The sequence below is a fragment of a genome, unplaced genomic scaffold (genome assembly GCF_019419815.1).
Source record: "Pyrus x bretschneideri cultivar Hongxiangsu unplaced genomic scaffold, Pyrus_bretschneideri_v1 Contig27, whole genome shotgun sequence".
NCBI classification, from domain to species: Eukaryota; Viridiplantae; Streptophyta; class Magnoliopsida; order Rosales; family Rosaceae; genus Pyrus; species Pyrus x bretschneideri.
The window spans coordinates 3678726-3692321 of record NW_025999579.1 but is presented as its reverse complement, the minus strand read 5'-3'; the positions used below and the strand labels follow the sequence as shown (position 1 = coordinate 3692321).

Sequence of the window (13596 nt, the reverse complement as noted above, 5' to 3'; positions counted from 1 at the left end):
TAACGCGTATATCCAACAAAATCATTCAACTGGGAAAGAACAATAGAAAGATTCAGGAATGTCTGCAGCAAAACAGGGAGTTCTCGGACTGGTGTACGAATGTTCTATCAAGGCTTAACAATGTGGAGAATGTCTATCTGTGGACGTGTGGGCACGCGAAATTCCTCATTACAAAATAACATGAAATACGATGTTAATTGGGAGATCCGGGACCAGAGATCAGAAGAGAAGATATGTGGAGGTTTTTTCTGAGTTCATGCATTTGTTCGTCAAACATTTTGTATGACTTGCATGTATAGTTGCAAGTTTTACTGTAATTTACTTTAGAAATGAGCACACAATAATCTGTCATATATAATTGGCCCAACTTTCCAATTCCAAACATGAATTTACATCATTCACCCTCCATTTTTTCTAGCGAATACACAAAACATACGCACATATCTAACTAGCCACCGATTCAAAAGGAAACCAATACAAGAATCCTGTGAGAATGTCGAAATAAGACGGTTAAATGTAGTAGTCCTGAGGGTAGCCGTTCTAAACATGGTGCATAGAGTTTGCATCCAACTAGGAGGGGCCATCCCTTCTCTGCCGGGTTAACAAGAGTTGAATTGAAGTGATTTCCTTGAGTCAATGAGCGCAGGTCAAACAGAGAAGCATCAAGAAATTTGGATTGGATTCTTCCCAGCAACTTCGGAGTACCATGTCTTCCATGCTTCCATATAATGAGAAAACAGGTCCTTCAAAGCTTCAACGTGAAGCAAGACACATGATTTAGTAAATTTTCATCCAATAGTAATGGAGACAATAATAATCATGTAAGGCCTGCTTAATTTTGATTTCGATTTCTGCTATAAGACGTTTTCCTATTGCTAGTACGATTGTCCTCTTGGCTTTGTTTCAACATGGGGTTTGGATATCCAGTTCTGTTCTTCCCACATCTAGTCAGTCTCCGGTCATGTTTCTTTCTCTATCCACCTCTCCTCTTTCTCCCACTATTGTCACCTGGTCCTACAGACAAGTTCACCAAGGCTGATGATAGTCATAGATCATTAAAAAAAAAAAAAAAAGTGTGTCCATCAATCGTCTGTGGGTATCAAAACTAATGAAGTTTCTTATCCCTTAGTTGGCTTCCTGATGTGAATTCAAACCTATAGAAATGGATCGCTATTGCAAATGGTAAATGATAAGAACAGCTATATTTACTATTCAAAATCAAATTCTTTCAATCTAATGCATGATGAATCATAAGATGATACCTTGGTTTTGATACTGAGGACAATAAGTAGAGGTTAATTTCTCCCAGTCATGAACCTTCCTCGTGTTCTCAGTCCCAGCTCTGGCAATAGTGACAGGAGCAAAAGGACCGAACTGATAGGTCTTTGAACCATCTTTGGAGTCTTCCAAATTGCTCCTATCAGCCTGACCTACTAGGCCCTTCTGTTTTTGCCCATCCAACTTCCCACCAATAGAAGAGTCTACCTTTCCCCTCTTAGAACTGACGTTCGTTATATCTGTGCCAAAAGCTCTCTTCTTAGTCTCCTGAGGAACCTCCTCTTTTCCTCTCAATCCCAACCACTTAAATGCAGGCTTCCTCGTGTCTGACGTGTGGGTCTGCACATTTTTGCATAAGAAGAAAAACATTTATCTTGACCAAATAATGTTACATGTTAACAAAAGTTGAATTCTGAATTCGGAAGTTTAATTTCTTTCTTCTATTGAGGATTCAAATTAGTGTTTTTACCTTCTCAATGAGGTTCATGGACGACAAAACATTCGCAATATCATAAATCCGCCTTACCTTTGCTGCTTTATCAAGTTTTGAACAAAAGTTAGTCAATAGTTTCTGCTCCATTATAACATATGATCAGGAATAAAGAAAACCAAGTGTAAATTTCTTACTTCTCATCATTGATGCATTGTGTGCATCTCCAAGCAGTAATTTGGCAGCTTCATCAAGGGAAATCGTTTCAACCTACAAGTTCATGCAGTAAAATCAATTATGGCCCAAACTTACGCTAAACCCAAATCACAGTTTTATAAAATAAGCAAGTTGTTATCCATTATTTCACTCACAGTTGAGCACACAAAGAGCTTCACAAAATTCTGCGTAAGAAGCGCCAGCGACTTTTCCCTTCTATTATCTGCTTAACAACAAATAAAAAGTAAGAGTCTTTAGGACATCACCAAACTTACCATTCAAAGTAATTGAATATCCCCCTATAACTTAGCCCAAAGCACCGAACAAGATTGAAAACACCGAAAACAAGGCTTACCTGATTTTGGGTTCATAGGTTTAAGATTGAGAGTAGGGTTGTTGTTTTCATTCTGCTGACTCCCACATCTTTCTGCATCATCCTCGTCGTCTGAAATTTGATAACCCTGCGAGAAAAAGTGAAAATTTTAGAATTCTGGATTCAAAAACCTTATTTTGAAGAGATGAACAGCTCAATATAGAAAACCCCCCAAAAGACTTACATTTGGATCTTCGTTGCCGTCAAAGTTACAAATATTCTCTCTCAGACCCTCTTCCTATTACACAATAAAATCACCAAATCAGTACTAAGTTCAAACAAATTCAAGAAACGAACACCAAAATTAAGGAGAACATTGGATCAATCTGAATCTCAATGATGAATTGTGAGAGATAAATACCCTTAGCTGTTGCAGGGCATTAGGAATCGCCTTAAATCCTTTCCAAGAATACTGGTTCTTTGCCTTTCGAGCAAGAACCTGGAAATTAAAATCAACCTAATGAATAAATCGATATTCAAAAAACCGAAACAAATTGAAACAAAAGTACCAAGAAAGGAAAGAGAGAAACTGACCCCAACGCTCTCCAGGACGTTGACAATATCGTAGATCCTCCGCCTCTCAACACCTGAAAGTCGAGAAACCATTAGATCCGATGAAATGAATACAATGAGGTGCGAAGGGATCGGAGATTGGGGAAAGATCGAGACCTAGTCGCGAAGCCGCGTCGTCAAGGCCGATTGAAGTCACGCCGTCACGGTTGTACAGGACGATGAAACTACGCGATTAGAAAGAAAGGAAGAATTAGAGCGAGAGAAAATCAAAGAATCAAGAAAATTGCAGACAGAGAGAGAGGGAGAGGAGGAGGAGGGGAGAACGTACTTGGAGCACAAGAGGCCTAGAGACTTCTGCTTTCTGCTGTAGCGGTGGTTTCTGGCGGAAGGTCCTGTTGAAGCCGGGTCCGGGGGTTGCTCTGTGGCTGGAGATGGGGGTGGAGGAGCCGTCATGGTTGAGACAAAAAATGGAGGGAAGCGAAGGTGCTGAAAGACGAGAGAGAGAGGACCGTTAAGAAAGAAGGGGGAAAGGGGGGTTGAGGAGCAAAAGGCGGGGGTTTACAAATTTCAAATCTTTGCGAGCGTTTGTTTGGGTTTTGGATCTGAAGGGCGGCTGCGCGAGTGAGCGCCGACGCGGTGGAGCGTAGCAGTCTGCGAAAGAAATAGTACGAGGGTGGAGAGGGGGGAGAGATTGGCGAGTTTTTTCAAATGTTTGATGAATGAGCGCGAAATCTGATGGTTTCAGGTTTTTTCTGTCTTTTCGTAGATGGGAGCCAAATTTACCGAGTCCGGATCCTCGTCGGTTTCGTGAATTTCGAAGATGCGTAAATTATGTCTATTCATTGTACATTGTGTGACTATAAATTATTTTAAATATTTTTATTTAAAAATAAACATAAACAGTATTTGATAAAAACTGATCGCATGATGTACAATGAACGGATACAATTTACAGATCCCTATGATTCTCACCAAAATGATACAGAGAGAATCCTATTGGAAATTTACCGGCTTTTGCCTCCATTTTTTATTTTTTGTCATCACGATATTTGGGTTGGGGTTGCTAATTTGCTGAGCTTGCCCAATTTCCCTCTCGATAAGTATTGTCCCAAGTCAAATTTTACTCCCATGTAAAACATTAAAATTACTCCTTCGGGAAATACAAAATTTTCCTTCTAGCACGTCGAATGAAAATTTTTTAAGCGTGTTTTTTGAAAAGAACAAATAAAAAAATTTCGTTACCCTAAATACAAGAGGGGATTCGATCTTAGGGCTTCATTCAACAACGGAAAAAGTGGTTTTGAAATAAACTCGTTGTCTACTTGTATCGCACAGTAGTTTTATACCAAAACGCAACAAGCAACTTAAACTTACTCGACACAAACTTCTGGAAATCTAAATTGAACGTATTGATTCACAAAGTCGAGAAACCAGCTTCTTCGAAGCTGCAGCGATACAATTTGAGTAGAATGGCGAGGAAAATACAACGGTTTCAACTTGACTAACGTATGGAACTACAAATTTGACAACAGAAGATATGTGCTGAAGTTTACACGATTTCTTCACTTTATACAGTTTACATGATCACAACACAAGCCAGAACGAATCAATTGAAGCTTGAAACTCATGAAACCATTGACAATCATGGCCATTATTTCTCGTTCTTCTTTTCTTGGTAAGCGAATGATTGCCATGTTCAGAGTCTGTTGTTCTTATTTAAGTTTCTCTCGCCGTGATATTTCATTTCAACCAAAATGCTGAGACGGTCCTTCTTGAGCCAGTCCTGTTTTATTTGACTGCTTGCTGTGACAGCCTCAAGTCGGCTGCAAAAAAAATCTTTCTTTCAATCATAGTGCACCAGAATGCCCACCTGATCCTCCAAACGGTAGACCTTCAACACATGGCGATAAGAGAACATCAAGTGTTGAAACTTCAACAGGAACAGAAACCCCTTTGGAGCAGTAGTAGCTGGGGTTAAGATTTGAATGTAGTCAAATCTACATGATTCATGAGCCAATCTGAATTCCAACATGATTCACAATTTTACTTGACGGGGAAGACGACCACATTTGCTCTGCAATCTCAAAATCTCTTTTGCAAAAGCTTGATTACCTGTTAATAAAAGCCCATCCAGAACGCGATTGAAGGTGAACCTTCGCGGCAAAAATCCTCGATCAACCATCTCAATCAACAACTTCCCTGCCACTAACAGGTCTTCAGGTTTCTTCCTCACAAACATGGCACTGATCAAAACATTGTACGTGTCCAAATTAGGCAAGCAATCACCACAACCCATCTTCTCAAACACATTCAACGCCTTCTCAATCTCTCCGGCATCACAAAAGTACCGAATCACAACATTATATGTCTGAACATTTGGCTCACACTCATCCCCCTTCATTCTGTCTATAAACTCCAGCGCCCTATCCATGTTTCCCGAGTGACACAACCCTCGAATCAATACATTATAAGTCGTCACATTAGGCACATAACCCTTGCTCACCATCTCCTCAAAAACCACGACAGCATTTTCCACACTATCTTTCTTACACAAAACCTGAATCAAGGCATTGTAAGTTGCCACCGAAGGAAGCACCCCTTCCCCAACCATCTCATCAAAAACCTTTCGAGCTTTCTTAATCTCCCCGACAACACCAAACCCATGAACCAAAGTAGTGTAGGTAACAACATCAATCTCACACTTCCTCTTCTTCATTTGCAAAAAGAACTCCCAAGCTTCCTTAATCTGACCAGCTCTAAAATATCCTTTAAGCATTATGTTAAACGTCGTTAAACTCGGGTCCAATCCCCTCTCCACCATCTCCCCCAAAAGCTCCAAAGCTTTCGGGGTTCGCTTAATCAAACACCACCCGTTCGCAATTATATTGTAACTAACACAATCAGCCTTAAACCTGCCCCTAAACACCTTAAACAAATTATACGCCTTTTCGACACGCTTAGCTTTACAAAGCACGTCAAGAATTGTATTAAACGAATTCAAATCCTGAGGACAACCATGTTCATGCATTGACAGGAACACCTTAACGGCTCTATCAGGCTTACCAGCAGCCACATACCTCTCTGTGATGATAGAGAAAGTCCTCGGCCCAGGGCCGAGCCTGCGGGCCCGCATTCGGGCCACGAGGGTCCAGAGGGACTTGTAGTCGCGCAGGCGGCCGGCAATATCGACAGCGTGGTCGAAGGAGGAGCAAGAGTGTGTGTAGTTCGGATGGTGGTCGAGGATTCTGAAGAACTGGAGGGCTTTGGGCCCATGATTCCAGAGCCTCTTCAGGGTTTTGTCGACCAAATCGGAAGTCCAATCGATTTGGGGGCTGTGAAGAATCTGGGTTAGGGTTTGCGGGTCGGATTTGAGAATCAGGTTCGCCAAGTGAGAGTCTTGAGAGGGATGAGAAGGTGAGGTGGTGAAGCTCCGACACGGAAATAGAAAACTGGGTTTTGGGTTTTTCTGTGCGGCAGTTTTGAGTTGCAGAGTGAGCATTCTGCTGCGGTTGAAAATGTTGGCAGGTAATTTTCCCTCCTTATTTTCTCGGCAGCCAAACATGTTTCGCGGGCTCAATTTAATTGGCCTTCGTATTTGTCTTTTTCACTATATGAGCCCTTTTTATGAGCCCAGCCCGTCGCAGGTTTGTCAAAAAAAATAAAAGAAAAAAGGGAAGCGGGGCACGTGATGGGCATAATGTAGCTCCGATGTTGATTGTTGCCATTTACTTTTGTGGATTTTAGTTTCATCAGCGCTACGATTTAATAATATTTTTCTTCATTAACAAGTGAGAACTTTCAACTTTAACTTACCTGAATAATGAATTCCTTACTTAATTGGTATTGACAATTGGCGACAATGTGACATTATGTCATTAGCCCTTGTTACATTGTCTACAACTTGACGAGGTTGCACATAAGCTGCACCACTTTCTCCAATTTAGGGAAAAAATCTACCTACAACGGGGGTAATTATGCTCATCAATTTAAGAATCGATGATCAACATGGTATTATGTTATTGGTTCTTATTACATGGTCAATTTGACATTACACGCTGATTAATAATACATACAGTTGGCGAACTTTTTGAGATCCTAATAGATATTGCTTGTCATCCCAATCACGTGGTCAATCTTACGTTACACACTGGTTAACAGCACACGCATCAGGCGAAATTCTCGAGGTCCTAATAGAAATTATCTGTCAATGATGTCTATCAATGACGACGTGGCCTCATGACATTGTTCCTTGTTGGCAATTAATACGACGTGTCATCATGTCATTCGTCATTGTTACGTGGTTATTTGACGTGGCATAGTATATAAAAAAAAAGTAGTCGAGGCACGCTTTTCTCGAGGTTTCAAGAGATGCTTATCAGAAACAAGAAAGCGTGTCAAATGAAGACAAAGATAGTCACGCAAAAGAGTGAGCACTTTAGTAAATTGATTTCCGGTTATTATATCAACACAAGAGACTTTTACATCACTTATCACTCTCGTCTCAGGAGGTGGTTGGTGAACTGTTGGAGTCATCTCGTAACAAAAATCAGGCCCGCTGCGCTCCTCCACCATCTTCTTCATCATCCCATTCGGCTTCAGGTACATCCCTTTTTATTATTTTTTATTTGTTCTTCATGGCATTATGTAGTTGTTTGTGTTCAAGTAAAAAATTTATACATTTTTTGAATGGATTTTGATGAAATTTTGATGGATTTTTTAGGGATTTTATGGAATTTTTGTTCTTTTGATATATGAATTGGGTTATTACAGAAGTTTATGAAGCATGCAGAGTTTCTGTGGGTTTACATTCAGATTTCCTATACAAGTTTACAGCTTTTTTTTTCTAGGTGTGTCAGATTGTGTGATTTATGATGTGCATTTTACCAGAGATTGTACGCGTAACCGGGTTGTATAACCAGAGATTGTACGTATAATCGGGTTGTATATACCCCTCGTTTTATCTCTGTCATCACGTGCCATAGTGATGGGGTGGAGGAAGCACATGTGCCGTGCGATGGCATGTGTGCCCTCCCACATTTTTTTGTCTTCGAGAAATGTTGATATAATCTTGTTAAAATAGTTGCAAAATTTCTCACGAGTTCTTATGTTTCCTTCTTCCTTTTTGTTAACTTTTTATCAAAAATAGTCATTGAGATCGGTCTAACTCCTCATTTGGATTTCTCATATAAAGTTGATAGAAGTAGTCCTGAGATTGTCCACCGTCTATCATCTTGGGCCTTCTGTGAGAAATCTTTGTTAAATTGGGAGTATTTTTGTCAAATCAACCCCTTTCCTTGAATTTGTAGTTTCCTTCAATTTAAATGAGATGTTTCACAGAAAAACCAAAATGATTGACAAAAGACAATCTCAAGTACCACTTCTATCAATTTTAAATCTCATGAACCAAAGTGAGGAGTTATAATAATTTCAAAGACTATTTTTGCTAAAAAGCCTTTTTTGTGTTATCATTCACTCTCATGTACAACCCTATTAAGTTGCATATATTTTGTTAATACGGATTAGCATTGATACCACAAAAAAGAAGCTTTGAATTTTACAAGGTGCATCTCTTAATTAAATTTCTGGCTTAGCCTCTACCTATAGAGAGAGGACATGGTTACACTCAAGATTTTGCCGGGCTTTAGGGGTACTTACGTGCATGTCTGGATATGTGTCTGGTCAGGTTTCCGGCTTTGTCAAGGGAGAGGGTTGCTGTCGAAGATGAGTTCAAGAAGAGGTGACGGGAATCCGAAAGGAAAGCAGTTGAGTCAGGGTGTAGCAAACATTGGCCTGGACTCGGCACAGGACGATGGAGAATGGGAGGTAATTGGCAAGAAATCCAAGAACAGAAGTGGCGGCATATTTGGTCCTCAAAGTTCTAGTTACAAGGCTTGGGGACCGCCACCCCAAGGGGTTCCGAAAACTGGCACGCGCAGTGGTGCTGGTGGTTCACAAGCTGCTCATTCTCAAAAACCAGCTGGAGGAAGAAATGCAAGGCATCCCTATAACAACACAGGTGGTTTTGGAGACAACTTTATGGCCCCGAAAAATGTGATTCCCCCTCCGCTGGACCAAGGATGGAATTGGCAATCTAGAGCTGGCAAGAAAGACAAGAATGTGGTTCCTCCTGCTGCTGTTGCTGAAGATTATGATGACGAGGACAACTCTGATCCTCTGAGTGATCTTGACGACTCGGATGATGATCTCTTCAGCGACGAGTTTGACTCTGACTCTAGTGAAAAGAGTCATGGAACTCGAAAGAAGAGTAAATGGTTCAAACAATTCTTGGACGCGTTTGATCGTTTAAGTGTGGATGAGATTATTGATCCTGCCAGGCGGTGGCACTGCCCTGCGTGCAAAAATGGTCCTGGAGCAATTGACTGGTACGATGGCATGCAGCCCCTGAAAAGGCATGCAGAAACTAAAGCGGCCAAGCGGGTGAAGCTCCATCGAGAGCTTGCGAAACTTATAGATGCGGAGTTGCAGCTCAAGGGAGCCACTGTTACACCTGTGGGCCAAGTATTCGGCAGATGGGCAGCTCTGAAGGATGAAGAAAAGAATCGCAAAGTTATCTGGCCTCCGATGGTGCTGATCATGAACACAAAACTCAAACTGCAGGATGAATACGACAAGTGGATTGGCATGGGAACCGAGGAGCTTCTTGATTTGTTTGATGATTACCATGCTAGTAAGGCTCGACACTCATATGGTCCGCAGGGACATTGTGGGATGAGCATGTTGATTTTTGAGGCCTCGGCGATCGGACACTTTGAGGCAGAGCGGCTGCACAGGCATTTTGCAGAACAAGGATTTGGTAGGGATGCGTGGGAGCGCAATCCTGTCTTGTTTCGTCCAGGTCTTATCCGACAGCTCTATGGTTTCTTGCCAACCAAGCGAGACTTGGATACTTTCAACCAGCACTGCGATGATAAAGCGGGGCTGAAATTCGATATAAAATCTTACCAGGAGATGGTTTTGAAGCCGACAAGGCAGATGAGTCTGGACAGCGAAGAGGTTATTCGGCTGAAGGACAAGCTCCCGAAAGAAATGAGGCTCAGGACAGATGCTGAGGAAACTAATGCCATACTTCGTGACAAGATCGAAAAGCTGCAAGATGAAAATCGTCTTTTGAAGCAGAGGATCAAAACGCAGCTGGAAGAGAACAAGGAAGAGATGATTCTGCAGGAAGAATTCTACAAAGATGTTATATCTCGTCCTCGAGATTAGAAGTTCGACTCAAGACTTTCAAGTATTTTACATTTCGTTTCTCTTTTCCGTTTTGGTCAAGAACTAAGTTACATTTCGTTTCTGTTATTTCTTGTTGGGATTTTCGTTTCATTTGGTAAGAACTTGATCGTATGCAATTTTAGTATTTGAACTTAAATGTTTGTTTGGTGTTTTTTTTTTTTATATGGATCAGCCTTAGATTTTTATATTGGTTGATTAAGCATTTTAGGAATCCTCCCAAACTTTAATGGCGTTTTTTATTTGTATTTTTATCTCCGATTATGAGGAAGAGACCCTGCATGAACTAGTTCATTGCTACTGTGGCATATATTTAAGTTTCTTTTTATATTACATTGTGTTATAGGATCAGAATGCCACATGATAAACTTGTTCTATGTAAGTTGCTCGAGTCCATTCAATCCACTCCACTGCCTGGTCTATAAGCCTTGACTGACCAAACTCCAAAAACAAATCCTGCCAATTCTTATCGTTTTGGTTCGTATGTAGTACCCTCCCCTAGAACCATGAAAGTGATATTTAAGTTAAAATCTCCCCACCTACCTGTGCTTCCTAATTCTCCATCAAAATTCTCACCAACGTACATATCTGTAATAATTCCCCACCTTAAATGACAAAAAGCCAAGATTTAGCCCAACCATAAATGCATACTACGCATGTCTAACGAAGGTAGCAACGGGGTAAAAAATTGAAATTTACTATGCTACCAGAATAAAATTAATTATCTCCAATGAAAGTAGCAATTCAGTTTAGTAAGGATACATATTAGGTACTCCCTTGTGTACTCTATGTACTTGTTTTCTGATTTGGCTCAATAAAAAAATGTCACATGTTTTTTGTTTTTAAAGCCAAAGAAAAATTAAAAACTTATCCATTATTTTTTTCAGACAATAAAATATATGTTAAAATACCACTCGACAAAGAAATTGACTCATGTGACATCCCGTCCCGAGATTATAAAAACGTACGTGTGAATTTACCTTTTTACCCCTAGTTCGTTACATTTACGTTTATTGTTGTTTTGTGTGGTGTGGCATGTGTTGGACCACACACACACACTCACACACACTGTCTCTATCTCTCCCGTGTTTCCCTCTCCCTCTGTCTCTTTCCTGTCTCTCTCTCTCTCCCCGAGTCCTCTATCATTCTTCTTCTTCCTTCAACGCACGGACAAACACCAAACTCACCCAAACCATCACTCTCCGAGGAAACTAAGGACACCTTCGAACTCGTGAAGCTCGTACGAGTGCAACCATACCATTTTCAGGTGAGAAATCCTTCGTTTTCACGTCGATTCGAGGTAGTCCGATTTAGGTACTATTCATGCAAACTTAATCTAGCATGTTTTTGGGATTTTGAAGCTTGTAGATGTCTTAGTGAGGTCCCAAGGAGCCTCGGAGTGCTTCGTTGGACGAATTTGGACGTTGGGATAGCTTGGTTTAAAGTTGGCCGGTTTTTGAGTTTGAAGACAGGTATGATCGCGTGGTTTTTAGCCTTTAAAACTAGTATATCATGATTCTACTAGTCCTAAGCTTCATTTTGGTCCAAGAATCATGAAAATTGGTTGAGAAACGAGTGAGAAAACTAAGTTTGAAGTTTTCCCAGTTTTCCGGCGCCGGAGGCTCGCCGGAGAAGGTGACGGGATATTCCGTCAAATCTGACGGAATATTCCTGACGCCGTTAACGGAATCTGTCAAAACTGACGGAATATTTCTAACGGCGTCAGTTGACGCCGTCAGTGTGCACCGCACGTGCCTGCGCGTGGCCGGCGCGTGTGGCCGTGCCTTGCCCGGCGCGTGGGGGCACGTGCGGCGGAGGAAAATTATTCTAAAAATATGGTTGTGATCCTGAGGTTGTGTAGAGCACGTTGGTATATTCATTTGTCCAATTTGAGCAATGTATGAGAAGTTATTACGAGAAGTTGGTTATGTGCTTTTAAATTAACGTTTTCATGGCTATTTCGCATATAGGTGATTCGTATCCCGAGGACGAGCATGCACACTCGAGGCAGGGGGGCTACGACCTTTTGTTTTCCGCATATACCTATATACATATAGTTCCCAGAAATTAATATAAATGTTATTAATTATGTGCCATTCCTTTTATGTTATTGGTTATTATGTATGATGAGTTGCATATATGTTTGTTTATACATTCATTTATATGTGCATATATATATTGGTGCGGTGGAGGCACAGGTAAGTGCCAGGTAAGCGTTATTTAATAAGTGCATTAAATAGTGATTAGAGGTGCTTAGAGAGCTCATAACCTGCACCCCCGGTGTTAGTGCTCCCGCCCTGAGCAGGGCACAGTCCTTCACGTGATGTTCACCTCCCGCACCATATGCTCAGTTTGGATCCAAGCTAGGTGCACAGTCTTGTCGTACAGACCACATTAGGTGGTTCCGACTCGTAGGTGACCCGCGATTATTCACACAGCCTTCACGTGATCGTAGTACTAGAGCATACATATGTATTACACCCAGGCCTGTCGTACAGACCACTTTAGGTGGTTCCGACTCGTGGGCAGGTTCAGTTGTTCAGTTATTGAGTTGAGATTTGAGCTCTATATGCAGCCGTACGGGTCACGTTAGGTGACTCCGGCTGCCAGATGTTATGCTATTGATGTGATTAATACCTGAGCACTTGCATATTATTATGAGGCGTTGACATGGCACATTCTTGAGCATGATTGGTATACTCTTGAGCATGTTTGGCATATCTATACATATGTATATATGTTTATTTTATGGGAAGTATACAGGTTTTACGGCGAGAGGTTAGAATGTAATTTGCTAAATGGTTTTCAAAGAGCTTTGTTTTTGCCCACCTACGCTTTTGTTTTTGCGCCCCTCCAGGTTCTAGTGGTCTAGCAGGTTCGGTGGTTTTCCCAGGGGGCGTCCCGACATTTCTGACAGATACTCACCATTGTAGGGTCACCTTCGGGTGTACTATTGTCGTATCATTTTCTTCAGGCTGCTGTAGACTTTATGCTCTGAACTTAGCATTTCACTTACGCTAGCACTTGTCTTAGTACTTTGTATGCTAGTTTTTAAATTATTCGTACTTTTACATTACTTTCTTTAGCTTCCGCACGTGCACATGGCTACGTCACCTCTGCGTGACGGCCAGCACGCCCTGATCTCGGTCGGGGTATGTCAACTCACCTCATAAAGATGACTCCTCAAAATGAAAATCGATCAATACAGTCCGTAAATATAAGTGCCGCAAATCAATGTAATCTTTCCGTAAAAAAAAAAAAAAAAATTATATTATGCGATGATGTGTAACAGTAGAAAATGCAGCCCACATATATGAGTCGTGAAAAATGATTCAAAATAATATATATAATGAAGTAATTTGAAATACTAAAAATAAAACAAAAAAGTTATTAAACAAAAAATTAAGTGCAGCACTTACTTTCTGGATGAGCAAGACTCGAACAGTGCGATAATGGCAAGGAGAAATTGAAGCGGTTGTGGCTGGCTTGGGGTCCGTGGGTGAGGATCTGACGGACGGACGGATGGACGGTATAGGATGAG

At 41.1% G+C, this 13596-nt stretch overlaps 3 protein-coding genes across 4 annotated transcripts; 1 reads left to right on the top strand and 2 right to left on the bottom strand.

Moving 5' to 3' along the window:
* Positions 1 to 276: 276 nt before the first annotated feature.
* On the bottom strand, positions 277 to 3539 carry LOC125478869 (E2F transcription factor-like E2FE). 2 transcript variants are annotated; one of them, XM_048587583.1, is made up of 11 exons: positions 3139 to 3539; positions 2967 to 3034; positions 2832 to 2884; positions 2659 to 2736; positions 2482 to 2535; positions 2280 to 2385; positions 2080 to 2147; positions 1906 to 1978; positions 1748 to 1812; positions 1263 to 1617; positions 277 to 1014 (listed from the first exon to the last, which is right to left on the bottom strand). In XM_048587583.1, the coding sequence occupies exons 1-11, from the start codon at positions 3261 to 3263 to the stop codon at positions 974 to 976; spliced, it is 1086 nt and encodes a 361-aa protein (XP_048443540.1). In that variant the 5' UTR covers positions 3264 to 3539; the 3' UTR covers positions 277 to 973. The 2 variants fall into 2 exon arrangements, with proteins under 2 accessions (XP_048443540.1, XP_048443541.1); XM_048587584.1 differs by having other exon boundaries at positions 1748 to 1809.
* A 659-nt stretch (positions 3540 to 4198) lies between these two features.
* LOC125478843 (pentatricopeptide repeat-containing protein At1g74900, mitochondrial-like) lies at positions 4199 to 6396 on the bottom strand. Its single transcript, XM_048587515.1, has one exon. The coding sequence runs from the start codon at positions 6370 to 6372 to the stop codon at positions 4846 to 4848; it is 1527 nt and encodes a 508-aa protein (XP_048443472.1). The 5' UTR covers positions 6373 to 6396; the 3' UTR covers positions 4199 to 4845.
* A 2027-nt stretch (positions 6397 to 8423) lies between these two features.
* Positions 8424 to 10037, top strand: LOC125478883 (protein SUPPRESSOR OF GENE SILENCING 3-like). Its single transcript, XM_048587620.1, has one exon. The coding sequence runs from the start codon at positions 8424 to 8426 to the stop codon at positions 10035 to 10037; it is 1614 nt and encodes a 537-aa protein (XP_048443577.1).
* Positions 10038 to 13596: the final 3559 nt, after the last annotated feature.

Bases quoted from the DNA above. Each gene is read 5' to 3' on its own strand.
- LOC125478869 (XM_048587583.1), bottom strand. From the start codon at position 3,263: ATGACGGCTCCTCCACCCCCATCTCCAGCCACAGAGCAACCCCCGGAC. The intron at 2,885-2,966 runs GTCTCGATCTTT...CTCGACTTTCAG, and splicing joins CGACGCGGCTTCGCGACTAG to GTGTTGAGAGGCGGAGGATC. The intron at 2,386-2,481 runs GTAAGTCTTTTG...TTTTTCTCGCAG, and splicing joins ACGGCAACGAAGATCCAAAT to GGTTATCAAATTTCAGACGA.
- LOC125478883 (XM_048587620.1), top strand. From the start codon at position 8,424: ATGGTTACACTCAAGATTTTGCCGGGCTTTAGGGGTACTTACGTGCAT.
- LOC125478843 (XM_048587515.1), bottom strand. From the start codon at position 6,372: ATGTTTGGCTGCCGAGAAAATAAGGAGGGAAAATTACCTGCCAACATT.